Below are 25,590 nucleotides of genomic sequence, written 5' to 3'. Positions count from 1 at the left end.
TTGTGGCATGAAAGCAGCCACAGACGACACTTAAACAAATACGTGTCGCTATGATCTAATAAAACTTTGCTAACAAAAACAGCGTGAGCACCGAGGGCACCTAAGCGTCCTACACACTGGCAGGTCTGCGTCATCGGGCTGATTTTGTGGTGGCCACGCCGAGAATTCCTGCACTTCGACCAGAGAAGTCCAGACCGGCCAATACACAGACCAGCTGGATGATGTCAGTTTTGCCAGGATTAGGGCTTTCATCTTCACTTGCGTTCCAGGCAACCGGCACGGATGCAAACAGCTTGGGCTCCCCCCGCTCCCCCAGCCCGCAAATGGCACAGTGCTTAAAGAGAAAGACACAAACACACATGCGTTGTCCCAAGAGGAATGCAAGCAGTGTTCGGCCACAGACTCCCAGCAGGCTCTGAGGATCGGGAGGAGACTCCAGGACAACCCTGACTTGCCAGCCAGCATTAGGTACAGTGTAAGCCGCAGACATCACGGTGGGATGGCTCAATGTATCAGTCGATTAACTGAATGCAAATGCAACTAGAATGCTCCACGTGGAGGTGAAAACGTAGCAGCAATAACAACTGAAATAGTGTGGGCCAATGCCCCGGCCTCTGCCGTGAGTGAGTCTGCAAAGCTGAAACCTCACTCCCTTCTGCCTCTTGCAGTGTGAGCATCTCCCCGGGAGGACGATGACTCTGGTGTTTAACGACACATATTTCATGTACAGCGTGGTCCCTAAACACACGCCAACTACTTAATTGCCAAAGAAACTGCCATCTGTCCCTACACCAGAGGGAAAAGCTGGCTGTGTCAGACCAGCTACTGAAAACCTCCAACTTCTTTTCATTCCCCAAATTTGGGGCTTTCCTAAAGGATGCTTCAAGGCTGAACCAGAAATGTTGAGATTTTTTACCTTGCAACCCTTGCTTGAACGTAGCTGCTTTTCTACAAAATAGTCTGTAAAAAGGGCTTTAAATATTCATAAATTTCAATAGGCAGAGTTTTTGACCTTGTAACTCCTCTCCAGGAAGCCATCTGAATGAAATGACCCTAATACATACATTGATGTTTATGCACGAAGATGTTCACTGTCGTTCTATTTATAATGGCGAAGAATTGGAAAAAGCCAAAGGGTCTAATTACTGGGATTAAGTAAACTGTTGTCCGTTTACTCAATAAAATAGTATATCACCATTAAGGATATTTACCAAGTATTTTTAATTATATAGGGACAAGATCACAATATGAAAGGTTTTCTTAAAAAAGTAAAACTATATGCAAAGCATGCAAAAAAAAAAAAAATACAGAAAGGATATAGGCTCAATGCTAACAGTGGTTGCCCCTGGGTGGTGAGACGACATATTTTCCAAATGTTGTAATGACCTCATGATACTTAACACTTGGATAAGAAAGAAGGAAAGAGGAAGAAGAGAATTGAGGAGGAAAGAAAGAAGAAAGGGACATTCATTCCATTTGGGGCCTATGTCTAACAGTCATTTGTATCCTAAGTTAACGTGCAGACAATTCATTTAGCCCGTGTTGGTTAATGTGTCACTTCCGGAAAGTTAGAGGGTGAACAGTCCCGTAGAGGAGCCCGCCTGGCCTACAAACAAAAGTGTGTTTTGTTGGAAAGCACTGAACCGAGCGGGATAAGGAGCCCAGAACTCGGATCCCAGCTCTCCCATAACGGGGCCGTGTGAACCCCAGAAACTTCGAGTCCTACTTGTTCCTGTTTCCCGGTCCGAGAAATGATAAGAACGCAAAGCTGAGGCAGCTTCCAAAACACGCCTGCATCTGTTATCCCACTAGATTTTTAAAACCAGCCCGTGAAGTAGGCTGGGCTGTGTCACACTTTCGCAGACCACTCTCTGCCAGTCGGGGCGGGGCAGGGGGAGGGAGCAGTTTCCCGGGTCTCAGAGCAGGGCTGATGGCAAGTGGCCTTGGTCCCAGCACTTCAGTGCCTGCCTGCTGGCCCCCATGGGAAGGCCTGAGACCTGTGACTGGTCACAGCCCTCCCACACTTCTTGAGCCAAGGCCCTCTGCCTCCAGGGTGCTCTGATGGAAAGAAGGCGGGGACAGGGAGGGGCGTTACCTTGAGAGGAAGGCATGATGCTGGGTGATGGCCTCGCAGTCATAGGTGGAGGAGTCGCTCTGTTTCCGTGGCAACGGCCTCGTGGGCTCCTCATCCTCCAACCCACTGGAGAGGTCAATGTTGCTCTTGCTGAGACGCTTACTGCTGGCCAGACTGCAATCTTCCTCCCCCACAGTTGGGGTGTCCTTTGGGGCCGAGCAGAAGACAGGAGAGTACTATCGTCACCGGAGACTCTGGCGCCCTGTGTCCTCCCCCAGGCAGGGATCAACCCCCTCCCCCTGGGATGTGACAGGCTACGCTTCTTCCAAAAGGCACGTGGAAGCCATAACACAATAATGGTAGGATTGGGGGCACAGGCTGTCTCCTACATCCACGGGGACTGGCAATCCAGCTGGGACAGATGTCTAGGAAGCCAAATCCAAATCAGCCCTCTCTGGGCCTCGGTTTCCCCTCCTGGGATACTTATCTCTTGCTACTCTTGCAGAATTGTGATACAATCCTCTATAACCTGGACGTCACAGTGCCAACCTGAAGGACAGCGCTACCTCCCAGAGGGGACCCCTGCTCCCCTGGGACACGGCCTCCCCCGTCCCGCCACCTGGCCGCACCTGGGTGCTGCTGATGCTCCCCTTCCGGCTGCTGCTGCCAGGGCTGTCCCCCGAGGGCCCCGCACTGTAGCAGATGGCATCGAAGGCCAGGAGGCCGCCCACACAGTCCCCAATGAGACACACCTGGAGAGGCACAGCTGGCCTGCAGGCTCGCCCGCCACAGACCCCAGACCCGCCCCTACACCCAGCCAGAGCGGGCCGCCTTCCCACCGGGGAGCGAGGGACCTGCCCCGGGGAGGCCCTGAGGGAGCCCAGTGGGGAAGCGGTGCTGCCCCGGAGGGACCAGGGCTTAGGCAAGGCCCAGCTTCAGACGTGGGCTCAAACTCAGAACTCGGACTGTGGGCCTCAGTCCTCCCATCTGTACAATGGCAGCAAACCCACAGATCCCAAAAGCCGCCTTTGATGTCAGGTGCTTTGACTCTAGAACAGCCTGGTCTCCTCGACCCTTCCAGCAGATCCCAGCCTCTCTCCAGCCGGGGGCCAGGCCAGGGGAGGGGCGGGTGGGCTGTCCCACCTGCCCACTGAAGCCGATCCCGTCGGAGGACTTGAGGAACTCTCCGTACACCTGGTTGGCTCGCTCGATGACGGTGGCCACGGCGTCCTGGTACTGCGGGGAGGAGATGGCCAACAGGGGCAGGGCGGCCAGGGGGACGTGGTCCTGGCTGTTGCTGAGGCCGCCCTCGTCGTGGCTGTAGGGGTTCAGGCTGCAGACAGGGGGCCCAGGGTAAGCCCAGCCGCGGCCAGGCAGGTGGGCGGGTTTGGGGCTGAGGACCGGGTGGAGGAGAGGATGTGCTGGCCAGGAACTTGGTCCCCAGCTCCAGGGACCCTTCAGAAAGACCCAGGCAGGAACCAAGTGAAACAAAGGAAGGCAGTGGTGGCAAGGGGATGGGGCAGGGGGCTCAAGGCTATGCTGACCCCCGTGTGTCCACCCCCTGCCTGCCATGGTGTGGGCCCAGAGGCTCCTGTGGCAGGGCTGCTCTCTGGCCCACTTCTGCATGGCCCCCAAGGACACCCCAATTGTAGAGGAAGCTGGGAGCCAAAGCCAGCTAGTGCATATCAGGGTGGGGACATGTCATCATGGCAGACTTCCCGGAGGAGGTGGGGTTTGAGCTAGGCCTCAGGAAGGCTTTGGAGAAGCTGAGAAAGGAGGAGAGAGGGCACGCCAGCTGTGGGGATCACGTGTTGGCCACAGCTTGCAGGAGGACACAGCTGCACGCGTGACGTTGTTTTCCACGGCGTAGTGGGGAGAAGATCCAGACCTTTCATCAGCTTTGCAGAAAGCTCTGCGACCCACGGAGGGCTAAGAGAGCCTGTCCAACAGCATGCCCACCACCAGCGCACGGTCCAGACTGCACACCGGCCCCTCACCTCCCCACCTCCCCACTAGGAAGTTCCTCCCTCTCTGGGCAGCTCAGGCCCACCTGAGACCAGCCCCTGGCCCAGCCCCCGCCTGTCTTGGCCCTGTCCCCTGCGGCATCTGATCCAGAGGCACTGTTGGGCCTGGCCGAGCAGGAGGGACCACGGAGGGGGGCCTGGAACTCTCCGCCCGCTGCCCAGAGCCTGCCCCTTCCCGTAGTCCGAGCTCAGGCTGGCCGAAAGCCCCATGCTGATCCCACTGGGGACTCAATCTCGGGCAGGTGACAGGGCTCAAGCACCCTCGGCAGGTGGCAGAGTCCTCGTGGTGGTGTACGAGGCCGGCCCCATCATCCATTCCTCATCTCCAAAGAACACAAATTAGAGGAAACGGGCCTCGATTGCAGCCGGAGAGATTTTAATTAGCTGAGAAAGCTCCCTCGCAGCAGTGATTACGGGGTGATTAATGGCCCTGGCAAGGAGCTGCCTGGGGGAGAGGTAAGCTCCCTCCTGCTGTCCCTTCAAATTGCCCGGTCATCCGTCTTCCTGGAGATAGGGGTGACCCAGCTCTGGAGGTCAGACATCCTGGGGGGACGTGGGGGGAGTCCTGAGACAGATTATGAACTAGCACAATTAAGTCCCGGCTGCTGGGGTATGAAGGGAACAAGCCGCACCCGCTCAGCAGCTCCCCACGCAGAGCAGGAAGCAGCGGCAGCTGTCAAAGATGCAGATTCCAAGGCCCGTCTCCTCCTGGATCCGCCACTCCAGGGGTGCAGCCCGGACATCTTGTGGTTTAATAAGAATCACGCCAGGGACATGGGCAAGATTAGCCGGGTGGGGGTACTGCTGCCCTAATCTTCCTCCCTTCCGACTCTGATTGCAGTCTGCCTTGCCGGCGGGGCGTTTGTGGAACGCAGAGAAATCAGAGTCTCTGCTTCGCATCCCAGCGGGGTTGGGGAGAAGTGAAGCCCGGGAAGGGAGGGGGCTTGCCCGGGCTCTCCCCTGACCGTCTGGGGGCTCCAGGCACTGAGCCCTTTCTGGTAGCCACATCTGACTGAGGACACCAGCCCCCCTTCCCCTGGGGGTAGGGAGCTCCCCACAAACCCGGTGACCTGCTGGAGGCCTCTTCCCGCCCTCCCAAGCTCCAGGCGGAAGCTTATCTCTATGGCAGAGCCTGAGGGACCCTCTCTGCAGCCGCTTCAGAGCTCCTGGCAGAGTCCTGTGATGGGGAGGGGCAGGAAGGAGGTGCCAGCAGCCTCCCTCTCACCCCTAACTGCAGAAGGTTCCCGGCTTCCAGCTGCCAGTCCCAGCCATTGGCCAAATGCTCTACAGCATGTGGCCCCGCAGGTGCTTGGGACCTTTTTTGCACATCTGACTAATGAGAGCCCAGGGTGCCCGCCTGAGCCCGGGCCCCCACCTTCAGCTAGTTCAATGGGACAGGCACGTGAGGAGCACGGGAGCCCTCGGGTCTGGAGCAGTGGGTGGGACCTCCCACAGGCCCCGGACCCCAGAGGGCCCTTGGTGGCTCAGTGTCCCCCACAGGTGCCAGGGCCCACACGGGGCAGGGACGTGCCAACATCAGCAGTGGGCCAGCTGCCCAGTGCTCAGCCAGCCTTCTGTGCCTGCCACCCCTTCCCTCCTCGCTCCCCGCCAGCCACATTCCCTGCTGGGAATCAGAAGTCTCCCTCCCCAGCGCCCCTCCACCCACCGGCCAGGAGGACGATGCCAGGAGTCACAGCCAGCGTCCCCAGGTACTCTCTAGGTGCCGGGCACTGTGTTAAGGGCTTCACCCACACTAGCACGCAGAATCCTCACAAGTCTTTGGAAGCTTACCTCTATGGTCACCCCCATTTTACAGATGAGGAAACTGAGATAGGGAGAGGTGAAACAACTTCCCCCAGGTCACTCAGCCAGCATCCAAATCCAGCTGACCCAAGAGGCCACACACTTCCCTATGGTAGGCACACCCAAATGCCACCTCTCCAGCAAGTCTTCTCTGGCCCTGTCCCAGAGAGTTTGCAGCACCCAGTGCCTTCTCCACGCCCACACTGTGACATTGTGACACACAGAGAGTGACTGGTTTTCGTCCATGACTCCGAGCTCGTAACTGCCACAGCCCTAGTTACAACACTGGGCACTGCAGAAAACCAGCTCTCTCCCTCTGACCCCCTGCCCTCTTTTCACTTGCTCCTTTTTCTCCCAAAGCCTAATTTCCCCCCACCTTTCTGTGTCTTGGAGCTGGCCATAAAGAAATTCTCTGACCTACCTTGTCCGATTGAGGCCCATAAACCCCCATTTCAGACCCCGCACCCCAGAGGAAGGAGAGCTGTGCAGAGAGGCCAGGAAGAAGCTACGGACAGGCCTTGCTGGCACTTCCCCACTCGGCCCATCAGGATCAGATCACACCCTTTCTGTCCAATCACATTTCGACTCGGTTGTCAATCACGCCTATCCATTGAGACTTTTTATGAAATCTCCATAAAAGGCTCAAGAGGACAGGGTTCCGGGAGCTTCCAGACAGCTGAACACATGGAGATTCCTGGAGGTGGCATGCCCGGGGAGGGTATGGACACATACTCCCCTTCCCCTGTACCTTGCCCTACACATCTCTTCACCTGCATCCTTTGTATAATAGACCAGTAAACGGAATGAAGGCTCCTTTGGCTGTGAAACCCTGGAGGAAATTGCTTAACCTCCCAAGGCCTCAGTTTCCTTATCTGGGCCAACTAGATCAGGCCTATGAAGTACAGGAAGTGGATCTGAGCTACCATGCCCCCCCCAGCCCCACCCAGCCCTGGGAAGAGGGCTCTCCCCACCCACTGTGCACCAGTCATGCTTGTGTTCAACCAAGATGTGACATCCAGAGAAGCGTGGGCAGGCACCCACTGCCCAGGAGGTAACCAGGAGGCAGGGCAGCCCCTCCACTTAGCCCCCCGCCACCAACAGCCCCAACCAGCCCCAACACGCAGAAACGGACTCACTGAGAGACGAGCGAGAAAGCCTCAGAGCAGATGGCAGGACAGGGGACGAACTTGATGAGGATGTGGCCCAGGGCGGCAGGGAAGTGGGCTCGCGTGACCTTCTCCAGCACGGAGCTGAAGGTGTGGGTGTCGGCGGCCTTGCAGGACAGGTCCCCCGAGCCCGTGTCCAGGACGTTCCCCCCGTGCAGCACCAGCAGAAGGACATGCGTCTTGCAGGAGCGCTGTGGGCAGCCTTCCTGAGAGGGACATCGGTCAGGATAGAGAGACAGACAGCAGGGCATGGGAGGGAGGCACACAAGGACGTGCACACAGGGGGAGCGTGGCTGGGGACGCAGGCACCTGCCCAGCCTGTCTGGCGGCTCTAAGTCGAGGAGTCCTGCAGCCCCCCCTCCATGTGACATAACCTTTGGTGCCTTCAGAGTGAGGGGCACAGGCTGCCAAGAGGGCAAGACTCTCGATGTATGTGAGGACAGGAAAGGTCCCAAGAGAGCTATCTTGTTCCTATGGGAACCCAAAGCCCAGAGAAGGACAGAGACCTGCCCAGGGTCACACAGCAAGTCAAAGGAAGAGCCAGAAGAAAACTAGGCAGCCTGTCTACCATCCTACGTCCCTTCCCAAAATCCTGACCACAGAGGCCGCCCCGGACACGCTCAGAAGCCCAGCCCACCTCGCTGTCTTCGTGGATCTCGATGCTCCCCTGGGCTGGGAACCTCTGTCTTCTCAGGGAGACCCGGTACAGCTCTCCTGCAGAGGGGACAGAAGGGGAGCTCAGCACCTCCAGGCTTCCGCCCTGGCGACAGGACACGAGGCACGGGCCCCGGAGGTGAGGCCTCGGCTCACAGGTGAGTTGGAATGATAGTCTGTCCAGCCCCTGCCTCTGAAACCAGCATGACATGAAACCCTTTCTCCTTCTCAGGAAGGGAAGACCAGCAGAGTGAGGCCACCACCGGTGCTGTCCCTGAGACAAGGCGGGCATCCCAGGAAGGGAACGTCCTGCTTTTCTTCACCAATGGCAACAGCCCTGCATGAGTCCTGCCTGCGACTTCCTGCGACTTCCACCGCAGAGATGGACGCCAATGTGGGCCGAGCTCCCCTCTGGGGACAGCTTAGAAGAGCTGGCATAATGATTAATTTTATGTGTCAGCTTGACTGGGGCAAAGGACACCCAGCCTGCTGGTAAAACACTATTTCTCGGTGTATCTGTGCGGTGTTTCCAGAAGAGCGTTTGGATCCGCAGACTGAGTGAAGAGGAGCCCCCTCCCCGAGGCTGGTGGGCACGGCGTGATTTGTAGAGAGCCGGCCCGGACAGAGCACGAGGGAGGAGGAAGGCAGAATCCACACTTTCTTTTTAAGATCAGACACCCATCCTCTCCTGCCCTCAGACATCAGCATTCTTGGTTCTCAGCCTTCAAGATGCGAACTGAGACTCACGCCATCATTGTGTCCCCGGTCCTCGGGCCTTTGGGCTTGAACTGGAGCCACGCGGCCAGGTTCCTGGGCTCCTGCTGCCAGACAGCAGATCCTGGGACTTCTCTGCCTCTGTCATCGTGTGAGCCCATGCCCCACAAAAAATGTCTTTTTAGGTATCTATTAATATGTAGAACCTATTGGTTCTGTTTCTCCGGAGAATCCTGACTAACACGGCTGATAAATATATATATTTTTTAATAACTGGTTGAAGCTATCAGAGAGATCACAAGGCCTTGAATTATGGCACCGTGGTCCAGACCCGCAAAGAGGTAAGACCAGCGTTTGGAGCGACACTCGGCATCACATCACGAGCTTTGTGACGAAGCCGGCTGCTGCTCCTCCCAGCTGCCTGGCTGAACACCTGCTCCTCCAGGGAGTTAGGCTCGCCGCCCTGCTTCAGTTCTCGCTGCTCTAACACGGGGTCAGTGATACACAGCCATGGACCGAATCTGGCCCGCCACCTGCTTTTTTAAATAAAGTTTTATTGGAACACAGCCAGGCTCATTCGTTACCTACTGTCGACGGCTGTGTTTGTGCCACAGCAGCAGAGTAGCCGCAACAGAGACCTCACAGCCCACGAAGCTGAAAACATTCGGTATCCGGCCCTTTACAGGAAAGCCTGCCAACCCCTGAGCTAACACTCATGCTCCCGAATGTCATGACAATGGACTTGCAGGTGGAGAGAGACCTCAGAGACAGCCAACAGCTGCCCCCCACCCAAATGCCGCCTGCCGCCCCGAGGAATCCTTCCTTCCATCAAGCCGACCTCAGCTTCCCTCTTTTCTCCTCTGTGAGATGGATACGCTTTTCTGTGTGTAGCCAAAACCCACCGCTCGATAGAGCCAGCTGGTGGCCTTCGATGACTACGAGGAACTTGCTTATCTCTTAAAGTCGCAGCCCATTCTAGATGAGGACAGCCCTTTCCGCCTTCACACCCCACCCCACCCCCACTGTAGCCCCCCCCCCCCCCCGGGAGTCACATCTGGGGAGGGCCCCATCCCGGGGCTTTCGGGCAACCCCAGCCAGCCCGTGGTGTCTGAGTCAGCCACGACCAGCTCCCAGCCCCCGGGGAGGGCACATCTGCAAGGAATTCCAAATGAGAAGCTTTCTCAGCGGGGAGGTGCGTTTCTGAACTACTCTGTCCTTACAGACGCAGCCCTGGTCGAAGGGTGACTGCTTTATGAGCCCGAGCTGCTGCCCACACAGACAGGAAATCGTTCCCGAAATGATGGAGGGGGTGACTTTTAGGAGGAGGAGGAAAAACTTGTCCTGAGGCCTGACTCTGCCCAGCACTCACTAACGCCCCTTCCAGTGGCGTAGGCTTGCCCTAGGTCTGGCTCGAGGGGCCTCAGGCCCTGCCCCCCGCACAGGAGGACAATACGAGACAACAGTAGTGGGTCAGCTGTATTAAGTACTTACTATGTCCCAGGCACTGTGTGCTCTACCTGCATCGTCCAGTCCCCATGATTACTCTCTGAATTTGGATGAGCTTGTTACTAGCCCCATTTCATAGATGAGCAAACTGAGGCTAGAACAACCGGCATCAATTGCCCCAGACGCCAGACCTCTTTCCACGACATGAAATAGAGCCAGGGGGGAAGGAAAGTGTCTGAGAGGGAGGCTGGCTGTGGCTTCCCCGAGACAAAGCATCCACAACGCAGCCTCGTGCACGGCTCTGGGTCAGGTCAGCCGAAGGAACCCGGAGCCCGGGCAGGGCTGAGGTTGTGGCTGTGGAGCCTGGAGGACCCATGTCCTCTAGGGCTGGGAGGGGCGTGGTTAAAGCCATGGACTTTGGAGCCAGAATGGCTGAGTTCAAATCTTGGCTCATATGAGCTGTGTGACCTGTCTCAGTTTCCTCATCTGGAATATGGATAATACCGGTAGCTGCGTCATAGGGTGGTGATGAGGATAATTGAGTCCATATATATAAAGGGCTTAGGTTGGGCACGGTGGCTCACGCCTGTAATCCTAGCACTCTGGGAGGCCAAGGCAGGCGGATTGCTTAAGGTCGGGAGTTCGAAACCAGCCTGAGCAAGAGCGAGACCTCGTCTCTACTACAAATAGAAAGAAATTAATTAGCCAACTAATATATATATACAAAAAATTAGCCAGGCATGGTGGTACATGCCTGTAGTCCCAGCTACTCAGGAGGCTGAGGCAGGAGGATTGCTTGAGCCCAGGCACTCACTCTAGCCAGGGCAACAAAGTGAGACTCAGTCTCAAAAAACAAAATAATAATAATAAATAAATAAAGGGCTTAGAACAGGGCATAAGTCCATATACATGGACGGCTTAGTCTAGGGCGTGGAACATAGGAAATGTCATACACGTTAGCTGCTATTGTTATTATTATTACCCAGGGTGCTCAGGGGCGCAGAGCCAGGGCCACAGCTGATGAAATGGGGCTGATCGGGACATTGCCACCTCCACACTTGCCTGCCCTGCCGCCAAGTCCCTCCCTGCGCCTTGGCATGCTCCCCGGCCGCGCTGGGCTGGGTGCCTGCTTGCAGTGTGATTACAGGATTAAATGCTGTGATTGCCACAAATTACCACGGCAAGGCTATAAATAAGTTGCAGGGAAGCCATGAGGGTCCTGCTGTCTCCCGGGCACCATGCCCTCTGTTGGGCAGGGGCTGGATCCTGCACCCTGGCTGATTTCACAGACCGAGAGCACCGCATCCTTGATCTGCCTGGAGTCTGTTTCCTGGGGGGCCCACGAGACGCTCTGGGCATCAAATTGGTAGACAAGCGCTGCGTCCTGGCCACAAATGACGCTGAGGCCGTGCCTGGCTCAGTGGGGATGGAAGCCACAGGCCAGAGGCTGGACAGGCTTGTCCTCAGCATCCCTCGCTCCTCCTAGCAAGAAGGAAGGGCCTCGCTTCCTACACTTTTGGGGGGCGGGGTCTTGCTTCCCTTCAATGCACAAAAGCCAGAAATGCTTTGCTCTGTGGGACGGAGGAGGGGAGACCTAGCCTGCAGATCTAGAGTGTGGCCCTTTGAGGGTCGACTAACAGGGCCAGAGTTACTCCACAGGAAGGCACATCTCCAGTTTCGGCAGAGGCCTCTGCGGACAAGCAGAAAGGCAGCCTGAGGCCACCTTGCCTGCACCTTGCCCACGGGCTCTGCTTCTTCTAAGAGCCACACATTCCCACCGCAACAACTGAGGCCACTGGCTGTCTCACCCACAAGACATAACTCTTTCACGCTTCCTTGCCTTTGCTCATGCAGAGCCTTTTGCCTGGTAAGCCCTTCCTCCCTTCGCAGACCAGCAAACTCCTACTTGTCCTACAAAACCCTGCTCAACTGCCACCACCTCCAGAAAGCCTTCTCAGATCTACCCAGGCAAGGATGGTTATCCCACAGCATGCCGAGCCGGGCCTGGCTTATTGCTGTAAAGCGACTTGTCCATTTCCTCGTCAGACTTTGGGCCCCTTGAGAGCAGGGTTTATCAGCTTTCCAGGCCTAGCATGGCATTTTCGTGAAAACATTTTGGAAGTGAAGAGCCCAGGATGCACGCAGCCGGGGAGACATCTCTGTGCTGCTAAACCCCCAGGAGAAATCAGGTTCAGGGAGTACCCTGGGGAAGCGGTATGTGGGAACATCTGGGGGATTCTAGAACACTCTGGCCTGGGCTTTGTAATGCTGCCTCTTGAGACCTGCCCAGAGCCTCTGGTGAGAAGAGCAGCTGGCAGGGGACCCTGGGTGGTGGGGAGCCACCCACAAGGGACCCCAGGACCTCACTGTCAGGCTGCCACTTCCTCCCACTTCCTGTTAATCTCTGTTTGCATGGCCCTATTCAGGATGGGTCCCTGCCATGCCCAGATTTGGGGCAGGTGAACCCACAGCTGTTTTGTGACAATGTTTTGTGCAGGCTTCGAGGCAGGCCAGCTACCGCAGTGCCCGCTCCCAGCACTCTGCCAGCCCAGCGCTGAGCCCACCCTGCTCACCAGGGCTCCTCCTGCCGGCGAAAGAATGGAGCCTATTTTTTGCCTAATCACAGGCTTGGAAAGGCACTCGTTGTGATCATCCCTTCTAATTACCGATGCACCACACTGCTCTTGATACAAAAGCCAAGGTCGCCACCCACGCGCTTGGCACCCTAAGCAAAGCATCACCCAGCTTGGCTGGAGGGTCCAGCTGTCTCCACTCCCTTGCCCCCAGCTGCTGGGGTCTACAAGGGGTGGATTCTGGGGGACCCCTGGCTAAAGCTGACCACTCAGTAGCCCCCTCCAGCTTTGGCAGTCACTCCCATTCCCATGAGTCACCCGTGGGGTCAACAGAGCAGAGCCAGGCCCAGCTTGAGACCGCGTGGCATGTCCTGAGAAGTGTCTACAAAAGTATCTAATCCTCTGTGAACTCGTAGAAGCACACGTATGGGCAGAAACATAAAAATAGTTTGCGTAAACCCAGTGGCTTTGCTGTTTTGCTCTGATGCAGGATTCAGGAGTTACACCTGGAAGTTATCTAAGAAGAATTCGAGCCCCATTCAGTAGCACGTGGGTGGCTTTGACCACAGCCCTAACCCCCAGGTAAACCCGCATGACACACACAGGAGGAGACAGGCCATGGAAAGAGTCCTAGGATGAGACATGAACACCCTAGTCAGAGGGTGACCTTGGACACCCTCTCCACACCATCACCAAACAACAGGGTTTACTTATATCCCCTCGGGAAAGCCAGGCAGTCCGAGATCCTATGAGTCCACGCAGGAGAGCCCTCCGTGAGTGCTAGCCCCCATTACTGGCAGAATTAGACCCTAGGACCCTGAAGGGACCCGCAGGCACAATGACTTGGAGGACGAGGAACCAAGAAACTGCAGGTGGCAGATGTCACGTGGATTTTCAAAGTGGTTGATGCCAACTAGGGAGCTTGGTAGTCATTTCCAGGCGAGTCCTGGTGCAAACGAGTGGACGCGTGTTTCTGGGGCCCTCAGAAGGGGAGCAGGGGCCCCTAGAGCTCCGACAGGTTTGCTTGGAATGTACGTTGCCAGCCCCACCTCACTGCACGTGGAGCAGGGTCACTGGCCCAGGAACTCGAGGGAACGCCAAGGGCTTAGGGCACCTGGGGTGGAGGACACACAGAAAGAATGACAAACTATTGCAGGAACCGACAGCTCTCACCACAGCAGCTGAATGGGCGCCTGCCCTGGCCCTTAGGTGCCCACACACAAGGTGTCGTTCACAGATTTTCTGGCTGGCTCAAAGTCAGAAGTGGGGACCAACACCCCCCAGCATGAAGCAGCGGAGACAGCGAGCCTTCTTCTGAAGGTTTCAAAACTTTTTTAAAACAGGGAAATTTTTCATCCAGTGAAATCTTCCTTAGGAGCCCAGTTTGCAAAATAAATATGGACCAGCTCTGGCTAAAGCCAACTAGAGGGCATAGAGCCCCACTTCCTTGCTCCAGCCCACCCTGCCCCTCGGCAGTCCCTGAGGGCCCCACAGAGCGTAACTCAGAAGCCACTGACCTTGTTCACCAGCCACACTCCAGGCCACCCTCCTCTGCAGGTCCCCAGCCCCCAGCGCTATGAAAAGCACAATCCAGGCTGGGAGGTAGCGGGGAGCTGGGGACCTTTTGCTGGAAGGAAACACACCAAATTGTTTACTGTGATTTTCCCCGGGTGCTGGGATAATGGATGGGTTTTTGTTTGTTTGTTTGTTTGTTTGTCTGTTTTGTTTTGTTTTACTTTCTACTTTCCTCTATTTTCTAATTTTTCTCTAGTGAGCCCGTATTTCTTTTAGCTTAAAACTATTTATGAATATATCTATTGGATACACAATACAAGCATTGTCATGTTTACAATAAGATCATTTTTAAAGCAGCCACAATCCCCTACCAGTAAATGCAAACACTACACACAAAACAAAGCAAAAGGCCTTGCCCTCTGGGAGCTGACAGGCTAACAAGGTAATATGAAAGGAAAAGAAACCCTTATGGAAGGAAAGAATAGATGTGAAACATGATGAGTGAATTAAGATTCAGCATTTGGATCAAAAAACTATTAATAACTTGACATCACTTGCTGATTCCTACCCTATTGGATATTGCCCAGGCTTGTGTCGAGGCTGAAAACACCAAGATAAATCAGATACAGAACCTGCCCTCAAGCATCTTGCAAACCCTCAGGATCACATGACCAAGACCGGGTCACATGATCAAGGCTGAGTCACATGACAAAGACCTAGGTCATGTGAGCAAGCCCGATCTCATGACCAAAGGCTACAAACAGCCTGAGTCAGGGTAATGGGGCTGTCAAGGCTACTTTTCAACTTCTGAGGCCACGCAAACCACAGATCACGGTTCAAAATAAGGAGGCACATCCGTGCCCTGACCCTGAAGCTCAGGCCAGTTTCAGGGCACACCTGGAGCCCAATAACCAGGCAGGAAAGGCGTAGAAAGTGGCCCGGGAGGTCCAGGGGACATGGGGGCTGTCTGCAATTCCCACTGAGCCACGTTTGAACCACGGGCGCAGAGGGCAGAGCCAGGATGAATAGGGCCGGAGTGGTTTCTGGAGATCGTCCCAAGTTTTAGCACAGCTTAGGGAATATCTACAACAGTCCTAGAGTGTCCCGTGCTGGCCTGGAGACGGGGTGTTCTCCCTCACTGAGCTTACACAAGCAAGTTATGTAAGTGTCCACTTAGCAGGGACTCTGGGAGGGAAGTGGGGGTGGATCTGGAGGCTGAGGTCCCCCCTGTGACTCCTTCACCCTTTCAGGGTTGGAATGCAACCACATCCACCTGGACGCATCTGGTGGGACGAGACCAAAGTTATTCGAGCCTTCGATGGGCCAGTGAGGCTTTCACAGGGACACCGGCCCTTGCTGGGGTCTGTACTGCAGCCACTGCCCCTTGAGAACATGCTGTCGGGCACCCCAACTGAGCAGGGGTTAGTTCCAAGGAGCGACTTCCCTGGAGGGAGCCCAGCACAGATCCGGAGTGTCACCATCTTGAATCAGGCCCAGAGAAGTTCCCAGACACGCAACCACAAGAAAACCCTGCCGCTGCTACGCAGTGATGCCGCAGGGCCTTGGCACCCCCGCCGGGCCTCCCCTGCAGACAGACGCCTCTGTAATAATAAACACAGCCTTCCTAAGATTTGTCTTCAGTTTCTAGCCCTCACCCAGTGTCTCAGGCAATCTTCACATTCCTCCTGCGAGGGCAGGGGTGCTCTCCCCGTTTCACAGATGAGAAAACTGAGGCTTGCAAAGGTTAAGTGACTTCTCTCAGGATATAGATGAAGGGGTGGAGATTTGAACCCGGGTCGTCGGTCCAGGGCTCTTCCACCCTTCTGAAGGAGAGGAATAAGAAAGGAGGGGTCCCTTTGCTCTTTCTAATGCCTTCACAGCACAGCCGTGACCCCTGGCAGAGAGGGAAAAGCAGGGAGAGAGACTGCCCTGCTCCTTAAGGACGCACAACGGTGTCTGCGCCGGCCCAGAAGTTGGCACACACACAAAGGACTGCAACAGCGCGCTCCGCCCCGCACGCTGCTGCACAGTGCTCCCCGAGAGTGTATGTCGCCTCCAGGGAAGGCACTGGGAATGGCTCTGCGCACATGAAAATGTGCTCAACCTTAGAACCCTGAACTAGAGGGCGGCTCACCCAACTGACCCTGAAACGCCTTCTTTTCACCTCTCTGATCGGCAACTATTAACGCTGTGTGGACCAGTGTTAATAGGTGAGAGTGAAAACCAGTACCACCTCTGTGGAGGCCCATTTGTCAACGTCATTCAAAATACAAAATGCCCTTGACCTGGCAATTCCAAGTCCAGGCGCAAAATGACTCGCGCGGGCAATGCTAACCTTCGCCGCGCTGTTTATAACTGCAAAGACAGGAAGCCACCTGTAGATCCACCAGTAGGGGACAGGTTAAACACATTTGCGCCACAGTGAAACGGGGCACCCCCATTGCAAAGAATGGCTCGCTGTAAATGCGCTAACACGACACTCAGGGTACAGTCTCAGCATCCGGGGAAAGCAAGGTGCAGGGTGGAATGCACTGTGTGCTCCCATCTCTGCGGGGGGATATAAAAATATACATGAAAATGAATATTTATGGATATGTTTGTATATGCAGAGAATATCTCCGAAATGGAATATAAGAAACTAGTCATAATCTCTGCTTCTGGGGAGAAGGGCGGGGTGCACAGGGGACAGGAGAAAGAGGCATTTTATACCGAGTATGTGCGCTACCTACTCAAAAGACAGATTAAAAATAAGCATTTTTTTAAAAGCACATGCAGCAGGGTGATTTTTTTTTTTAGATACTAATTTGTATTTTCTTCTCTCTGCTCTGGTTGCTTTGCCTCTGGGAAGGTTTGTGGCTGAGCTTGCTGGCTTTTGTTCCCAGAAGGAAAGGATTTGAGGAGACAGAGATTCCCTCAGGCTAAAAAGAGATTCCCCACCCCCTGGCTCAGGCAGAGGGGAGGAGAGAGACCTCTTCGGGTGGGCTGGCTACTCCAGGGGGAAGGAGAATGACATGGGAAGGCCTGGCTGTCCCATTCCCCTGGGAGCCTGGCCCCTCGGCCAGGAGCTGCAGACAGAACAAAAGGGACCACCAGGCTGGGTCCCAGGGCCCCCGAGCTCACCAGTGTGGAGCTCTCTGCGCCTGTGCATGTGTGCACGGACACACACACACACACACACACACACACACACGCACACATATATACTCTATCACCCCAAAGGTGGGAAGACAGCTGGGAGCTTTGGGACAACGGCAAGAGCATGAAGAAAGCAGGAGGCCCAGGAATCCCAGAGGGACGTTCTTTCACCAGCACAGCTGGGTGGATACGCAGAGTCAAAGTCAAGTTGGCTCATAGGAAAATAAAGCATGGTTCTTCCACGTGGAGGTCTGTGAACTGTGCTATGTGGTCTCCTTGTGCCCCTCCAGACCACACTCCCCACTCTCTGCCCCGCTTGGAGGCGGAGGCTCCCTTGCCTCTGGGGGGTTTGGCCAGCGGAAGGCACCGGTGGGAGAACCGGGAGCAGGAGGCTCCCTCCGTCCCGGGTCACCTACGGTGTTTTCTGGGCTGCAGGCTGCAGCTGCTGGGGGTGAGGGCCTGTCTACAGCTATCCGCAGGGCTGGGAATGGCCCCAGGGTATCGCCCTGTGCGCCTTCTCTGTCTCCGTGAAGCCTCATTCACCTGTGAATCCAGTCCCTTTACTAAGCCTCCTCCCACCTCGCTGTTTGTGTGAGCTTCCACTTCCTGCTGGAACCCGATTCCAAATGCTCCATGCAAATATCGCCACCTCCTCCCACACCACCCCTCCTCCAGCATCCGGCCGAGCCCCCACCCTCTGCCTCCTCTCCCTCTCTGAACTCAGTCTCATCAGCCTTTCTGGCAGTTTACAAACATGCCTTTTTCCCCTCCCACCACAGAGCCCTTGCACATTCTTTTCCCTGTGCCTGGACCCTTCCTCACGCTGCCGCTGTGCCCAGCGGACACAGTGTTGTTCAGTGTTCCTTCCTCCCTGGGGCCTTCACCTCCTGCTGCCCTCCCGCAGTAGCACCGTGAACCTGTCTTTCTTGGGACTAATACTCATACTTTTAATCTTATGGCCATTCGGTTATTGTCTTCCCTCCTCCCTCTCTTAGACTATGAGATCCTTAAGAGCTGGGACTGAGTTTGTTTTTGCTCCGTTTTATCCCCAAAAACTACCACGGTGCTGGCATACAAAGGTGCTTATTAAATATTTGTTAAACAGACGAGGGAATGAACTAATGACGTGTTCCCACTTTGCACCCCTGTAAGTGTCAGAAGCTGCACACGTTCCCTGCAAAGCGCAGCTGCTGCATGGAGGGCCTTGCTTACGCATGCAGACACACGCATTCTCATGTAAATGAATGCACCGAGGCACCGGCATACATGCTAATGCACACACACAAACGCGAGGGCACGTGCACACGTATGTGCACGCACACGCGTGTGCACGCACGCACATACACGGGAAGGACTCATGCCAAGCATAGGCGCACAGGCAAGAGAAGTGCTCCCAAGGCGGACGTCTGCCACCCTGAGCTCATTAAAGCTGGCTAAATATAGCCCGTCTGCAGCTGTGCTCAGCAAGCTGCCCACACAGGCCAGGAAAAGACACCAGTTACCAGGCAGAGGGCTGGGGAGGCCAGCCGCGGGCAAGGGGCTTCATGCGTCATGCCGGTAGTGGGGCGCTCCTGGGGAGCCCAGAGGCTGAGGGGATGCAGGAGGTGAATCCCCGTGGTGGCCGGTCAGGGCTTTCAGAAATGCTCCTTTGGTCACTGACCCAAGGCAGAGGAGTCGTCAAACCACATCCCCACGATGGGGAGGGTGAAGCTGAGCCATCCACGTTTCTCTCTGTCTAAGCCAAGGAATGTGAGCCCGATCCGGCATCAGGGGATAGAGTCAGGATCCAGGCAGGGATAAGTCAGGGCTCAGGTGGTGGCTATGACAGAGGCTCCATAGGGGGTGAGGACAACAGGTCAGTCTGGGACCAGGGTTGCCAGGTCTTGGTATGGAAGTGAGGGGAAGTCCAGAGTCCCACCAAGCACCCTGCTCTAATGAGCAGAACTTCCCGACACCTGGGACAGCCCCTGGCCCAGCAGCTGACACCAGGCACCAGTCTGGGAAAGCCATGGACCGCGGCATGGGTTTGGGGCGCACGTGTCAGGCCTCTGTTGCAGTCCACATGAGCTGGGTCCAACTCCAAGGGCCACAATAGGTAGGTATGCCTGTCATGGAGTCTGCGTGGGGGCGAGGTAGAGGAAGCCTCCGCCCCATCTCGCACATTCCTGTCCTGTCCTGTCCTGCACCCTGTGCAGCCGCTGGGACTGGAGGGGAGAGTCGGGGAGAGGAGGAGCAGCCGTGGGTATCCTGGGAGAGGCCACACCTTCTCCCACCAGCCAGACCCGGGAGGGTGTGGGCGGAGGGAGGGGAGTTACTGCCCCACTGCGCTGACATCTATATGCTCAGCCACTTCGACAGAGATGGTACATCGTGGCAGGGAGGGTGGGCCTGGCTCACTGGATTCAGCACGTGAGATCCAGGCAGCCAGGACTGGGGCAGTGAGGGCAGAGGCCAAGGGTGCTGGGTCCCGAGGGACCCCAGTCCTTCCCGCCGTCTGCTGCTAAGGAGCTGCCTCTGTCCCCTCCACAGGGATGGATGGAACGCCCGGGCTTCCCAAGCGCATGGGGAAACTGTGCTGAGGGTGTGCATGCTCCTCCCAGAGTCGGTGTGGAAGGGACGGGGCGCGATGACGGAAGAGGGGGAAGTGGGCAGACGGGCTGTCCAGAGGCGAGGTTCACCCTCCGGTGGAGCGGCGCCGTGGGAAGGGAAGCGGTGGCTTTGAGCACCAGGCTTCAACCCGCAAAGGTCTCCCTGACAGTCGGGAGGGCGGGCGTGGGCGGGAAGCGAGGCCAGCATGCGGAGGAGGCAACGGGCCAGGAGAGACACGACAGGGCCTTGACGAGGGAAGGGCAGGGACAGGGACACAGAGGAGTGGGCGAGGCCGAGAGCTCTGCGGGAGGTGGAATGGTGACAGAAGGGGGCTGATTGGACTCTGGACAGAGAAGAAGTCCAGCAGGACCCCGGGTCTCTGGCTTGGATCCACTTCGATCCCAAAGTGAATGGTGCCACTCACTTTGGGTGGAAGGGCAGGAGAGAGGTTCGATGGGAAGATATGAGACCCCAGAGTCCCCGAGTCCCCAGGTCCCCGCACCATGGCAGGCGTGTAGGAAGCACTGGGTAAATGGTCGCTGTGTTAAGGAACAGAGTGAACAAGGCAGAACAGAAAGCGGTGCGGACAAGGGAAGCCAGGAGACAGAGAGGCAGCAACAGAAAGTCAAAGACCCCTGAACGTCAGATCCAGCAGGGACTCCGTGTACGGACGGGGTAGCAGACTGGCCACAGGCAGGAGCCGGCACGGCATAGCAGGTGGCTGGGAGGCGACCCAGGTCTCCAGCCCCCTTGCAAAGCCCTCTGTATCCTCCGCCCCCCACCTGGCCCCACACGCAATGGCTCCCTGGGCTTCCTCCAGCCTCCAGTCTGGTTTCAAATGACCAGCACACGCCAGCGGTGGCAGGCTGCCAGGCCATCTGTCCAACTGCAGGATGAAGGCTGGGGGTGTCTGGCAGCCACGAAGGAGGAAAGATTCCAGGCCACTGCAGATGAGGCCTTGCAACCTTACGCCTGCACACAAGCCGAGAGGCCCGTGCCGGCCTTCCTCCCCACGCTCACAGCCCAAGGGGCCCAGTGCTCTCTGGCCAGCTCAGAGGACTCGGTGGCGTGGGGAAACACCACTGTGACATGGCAACTGAGGCAGCCGCAGGACCAACAGAGCGCCAGAAAGCCTGAGCTCCACGGGATAAGATTCATCTCTCACATGTGCACCAGGTGTTCCAGGTAACAAGGTTCATGCCAAAGCCAATAAGAACCAGGAACCATAAGATGCATCCTGAGTGCCAGGTGCACAGCTTGCCACCTTGCATGTGTTATCTCTGATGCCCTCAGCAACTCTAGGACATAGACAACAGGGCCACCTTTCCACAACTGAGGACACTTGAGGCCCAGAGACATTAAGTAACCTGCCCAAAATGTCGCAGCAGACCAGGAGTCGTGGCTCAAACCTGTAATCCCAGAACTTTGGGAGGCCAAAGGAGGATCATTTGAGGTCAGGAGTTCAAGACCAGCCTGTGTAACACAGTAAGTCCCCATGTCTAAAATAAATTTTTAAAAAATTAGCCGGGCATGGTGGCATGCACCTATAGTCCCAGCTACTCGGGAGGCTGGGGCAGGAGGATCACTTGAGCACAAGAGTTCAAGGCTGCAGTGAGCTATGACTGTGCCACCACACTCCAGCCTGGGTGACAGAGAATGTCACAGCTGCTGAGCGGAGGTGCTAAGCTTCAAACTTAGGCCTTATCACCTTTCAGTCCCTGACAATATAGCACCAGCCCCAGGAAACACTGACTCCTGGCCCAGGACAGTTGGTACCACCACACTACTTGTATTTAGTGAGTTTTCAAAAGCCCAGTAGAACTTATTACATAGGATAATATGCACAGAGGTGTACTTTAAGTGGGAAAACTCTATTATAAATGTAAGGCATTGCTATTATTCTTTTGTTTTTATTCAGGTCACAGATTTTTCTTTGGCCCATTTTGGATTAAGAATAAGCAAACACATTACCATCGATCATCACCGACATTTCATAAAAGAAAACGTATTTTAATGCCAAAAATTGTAGGCAGGACATAATTGTAGAATTATGTGAAATGCAGTCCCCTCAATTGAATACATCCAACACTATGAAAAACCACATTAGTGTTATTGTTTTTCTCACTGCTGAAAATGTCGGGTTTATACTTAGGAACCACCGGCCTAGACGACCTCCAGGGTGCCATTGCAGGTGCACACGTCTCCTGGGAGTCCTCTGTTATGCTTTAAGAAATAAGACTGTCCCTAAGGACCAGAATTTGGTGACAGCCTTCAGCAATATAACTCTGACTAAAATCTACAGCCGTGGCAGGAGAAAAAAGCTTTCCCTCTTATTAAACACACATTTTTTTCCAGCCAGGTCCAGAAGACACTACACGTCTCGTCAGTCGGATTGTGTCTCCGGAAAAGCGACAAACCCTGAGTCAGGTGGCTGCTGTTTTCCACTTCGGGGCTGCCGCTGGGGTTTCCTCTTCCTAGAGGCCCAGGAGGGGTGCTCTGGGCTCTTCTCCTCTCCCGCATTTCTGGGGGACATGGTGGCACCCCGGTATTAATCGTGCTTTCTATGTTATGGTGTTTTGACTTCTTGGGGGCTTGCTGGCCAGGGAGAGACTGTCCCTCCCAGGCCTGGCTAATTCCTAGAGATGATAAGCAACTCCCCTGTGAGTGCACCTTTCCTATGCAAACCAACCGCTTCCTCTGTCCAACCCTCACCCACCAAAGCAATACTCCCCCTGCCCTGAATCAACCCAGGGCCAGCTTCCAGATAAGGACAGGCCACCACTGTAGCCCAGAGCCCTCAATGCTAAAACTAGCCCAACCCAAGCTGTTCCCCCACCTCCACCCCGTTTCCTGCAGAAACCCCGGCACAGGCTCTGGGCTTGGCTTGACCCTCACTCCTCTGCCTCCCGACCAAACCTCGTGCCCCATGGCCCTGCGTAGTGTGCCCTTTCTTTCGGAAATTGTACTAAAAACCTTCTTCCAACAGCGTTGGCCTCTCCACTTGGTCACTCATTGCCCTGGCCTGATGCCTTGTGGCCTGAGCTTTGGGGTGTCCCTGACAGACATTCATGTCTACCAGCCGCTGAAGGGCCTTGCCTGTGAATTGCCAGGGAATGTTAGCTAGAAACAGAGAGAGCTTCTCTTCTGGGGAGGCCTGTGCACCCCCCGGGGCCGGCCCCCAGGCTGTGGGAAGGCTGGAGCTGTAGGCGCCCTCCAAGTCCGCACAGCAACTGAGGCACGGGCGAGCTGGCAGGGAGGCCTCAGGGCCTGGGGACAGGGTGAGCAGAGTGGACTCGGCCCCCCAAAGCCACAACCACAGATAGAAAGAGCAGCAGAGAGAATTAAGGAAAGTTCTGAGCGCACCCCTGCCCCCAAACCCACACACAGACTCCTCTCCCCACCCCCAGCCTCGTGGGAAACCCAGTACTGGCAACGGCCAAGGCACCTGCTCGGACCCCGCCCAGCACTCAGAGCATCCAGGGAATATGTCCCGAAGTGACCATGTCAGCAAACTGACACATCTTTACCAAGTCTCTCCTGGACCCAATCCTAGACTCGTCTCTGAGAACACACAGGCAGAAGGAACTGGAGACGCCTGTATGACACAGCAGGTGACAAGGACTCGGGAGGCCCCAGAACCCAAGCAGAGGCCCCTGGCTCTGCAGAGACGGCCTCTTCGTGGTGGGATTTTAAGGCTCATGGCCCCTGGGACAGCTTAGAGTGGGGTGCCTCTGACCTCAGGCATCAGGGCTCCATCCTGGAAGGCAGTCACCCACAGGCGATGATGGTCACAGAGGCACCAGGGGGCTGGCTCCATGCTCCCACCCTCCTCTCTGTCCACGTGCAAAAGACACACGCCATGTGGGTTTTCCATGGTCCCATCTGCTCTGCTGGGCTCACCTCCCGCCCACAACCCTCCGCCCTCACTCTGGCCCTGACACCCGAGCTGCCAGCGTGGGGGAGCTCAGCAACCCCAGGGGCTGGCTCCTGGGGCATGGAGTGGCTCAAACTCAGGATGAGTGACCCCAGGCCTCTGGCCCTGTCTTCGGTCAAGACAGTGAGGATCCTACATCCTTCTGGGCTCTGGGTGAACCAGAGGGGACCCACCCCAGGGAGCCTGGACCCATCTCAGGGGAAGAAGGGACTCCTGTGGGGATAACTCACGCTGCTTCTCCTGGAGGATGCTGGACGTGCACGGCGCAGCGCCTTCTCCTGCAGAAAAAGGAAAGAATCGTGAGCAGAGCCTGCCACTGCTGCCCGGTGAAGTGGGCAGGGGCGGGGAAGCCTGTCCCGCTTCCCTGCGCTTCCTGGGGGGCCCCTGCGGCTGCCTCTGCCCGTCCCCTCCAGCCCACCTTCATTCCACCCCCGGAGTTCACCAACACAGGTGCCACCTTCAGCCCTTCAGGCCACACCCTAGCACCGGTGCTAGGCACGTGGCCAACTGTCATGAGAGGCGGAGGGGCGAGGAAAGAGGAGGGAGAGATTCATTCCTACTGAGGTGCCCAGGGAAGTCCTCGGCAGAGCGAAGAATTGAACTTCAACAGGAAAGGAGAGAAAACAGCAAGGCCAAGTTCAAGGAAAAGCAGAGGTGTGAGAGGGTCTAGCCCTGAGCAGCAAGCCCATTTATAGATGAGAAAACTGAGGCTTGAAGAGGCAAAAGGACTTCCAAACTCTTCTGAATCCAAATGCTTGTTCTACTACACCCCAATCCAGCCACATAATTAGCAGGGCCCATTGCAGAAGGGAGATGCAGGGGCTCTGATTTAAAAAGCAAGGAAAAAATGCTGTTAAAGGTACTATTAATAAAATATAAAGCTTTTCCTTTTTCCCGGGGACTCTCTTGACCCGTCGTGGTGTTTTCTCTTTGCTACTTAATGTTGTGCACAGGGACACCCTCAGGGTGCGTGCAGACCCTCGCAGGCCCCAGGGTCCCCGCTCCTCAGCGTGGTGCGCATGTATGCAGGGCTCACCCGTGCCCAGGCCCCCCTCCTGCCAGCCACTGGCCCCCACACGTCGTGCTGTGAGCAGGAGCCGGAAAGCGGAGCATGGATCTGCCCTTCCCACAGGCCCACTGCCCTAGTCCAGGGCAGACAAGAGTACTGCCACCTCCACATCGAAATGCACCAGGTAGGGAAAAGGCTTGTTCCCTCTGAGTCACCCTGGGAATGTGCCGTGGCGCTGCCAGCCCAGGGTGGGATATGAACACCTGACCCCAACCCTGCCCATACCCAGGCCCCTGCTGGGAGGGACAACGACAGCTGCCCAAGGGCAGGGCAGGGAGGAGGAAGCTGGGTGGGGCCAGGGAGCTGGGGGGGGCAGGCGGGACCACGCATGAGCAAGCTCCAAGCCCCAACACGTGTCCACTGTCCCATCAGAGTTGTTTACAGAACACAAACCTCAAGACATTACTGAGAGTTCAGAACAGTAAAGCCCACTCTCCCCCCGGGCCCTCTGGGGCACAAACCCTGACTACAACGCAAACACCTCTGGCATGTCTTGGCACCTACTATGTGCCAGGCCTTGGCGGTGGGGGCAGGGAGAGTCCAGCTGAGGGGCAGGCCAGGTCTGAGTCACCCCCTCCGTGTTCTCACGCCAGGCCCCCGCGAGCTACTCCCTGAGACTGTTCAGGAGTATCGATGCCACTCCATACCCTCATTCCCAGACAGTAAACATGACTTGAGCCTGGGCAGGCTTTCCGAGGCAGGCATGCACGGTAGGCAGTGGGCGAGCCGCAAGAGCTGGCGTTGCCAGGGACACAGCGAGCAGAGGCGGGAAGAGGCCAGGAGGTGAGCGCCCCTGAAACACAGTGGGTAGGATTCACGCGGGTGAGCACAAGGGAGACGTCAGGGAAGGAGGCCAGAGCCAAGCTCTGGGGACTCCACAAAGCCAAGCACGAG

At 56.2% G+C, this 25,590-nt stretch overlaps 1 protein-coding gene across 1 annotated transcript in view; it reads right to left on the bottom strand.

Annotated features, from left to right (window-relative positions):
* PITPNM3 (PITPNM family member 3) overlaps positions 1–25,590 on the bottom strand; it is a 90,042-nt gene that overhangs the window by 19,660 nt on the left and 44,792 nt on the right. Inside the window, exons 4-9 of the mRNA XM_012779159.2 lie at positions 23,858–23,905; positions 7,705–7,781; positions 7,038–7,273; positions 3,218–3,407; positions 2,704–2,826; positions 2,096–2,280 (exon numbers count right to left, since the gene is read on the bottom strand). Coding sequence (XP_012634613.1) covers positions 2,096–2,280; positions 2,704–2,826; positions 3,218–3,407; positions 7,038–7,273; positions 7,705–7,781; positions 23,858–23,905 — 859 coding nt within the window. The remainder of the gene's footprint in view (positions 1–2,095; positions 2,281–2,703; positions 2,827–3,217; positions 3,408–7,037; positions 7,274–7,704; positions 7,782–23,857; positions 23,906–25,590) is intronic.

Source organism: Microcebus murinus, chromosome 18 (genome assembly GCF_040939455.1).
Source record: "Microcebus murinus isolate Inina chromosome 18, M.murinus_Inina_mat1.0, whole genome shotgun sequence".
NCBI classification, from domain to species: Eukaryota; Metazoa; Chordata; class Mammalia; order Primates; family Cheirogaleidae; genus Microcebus; species Microcebus murinus.
This window is presented reverse-complemented; position numbering and strand designations above follow the sequence as displayed.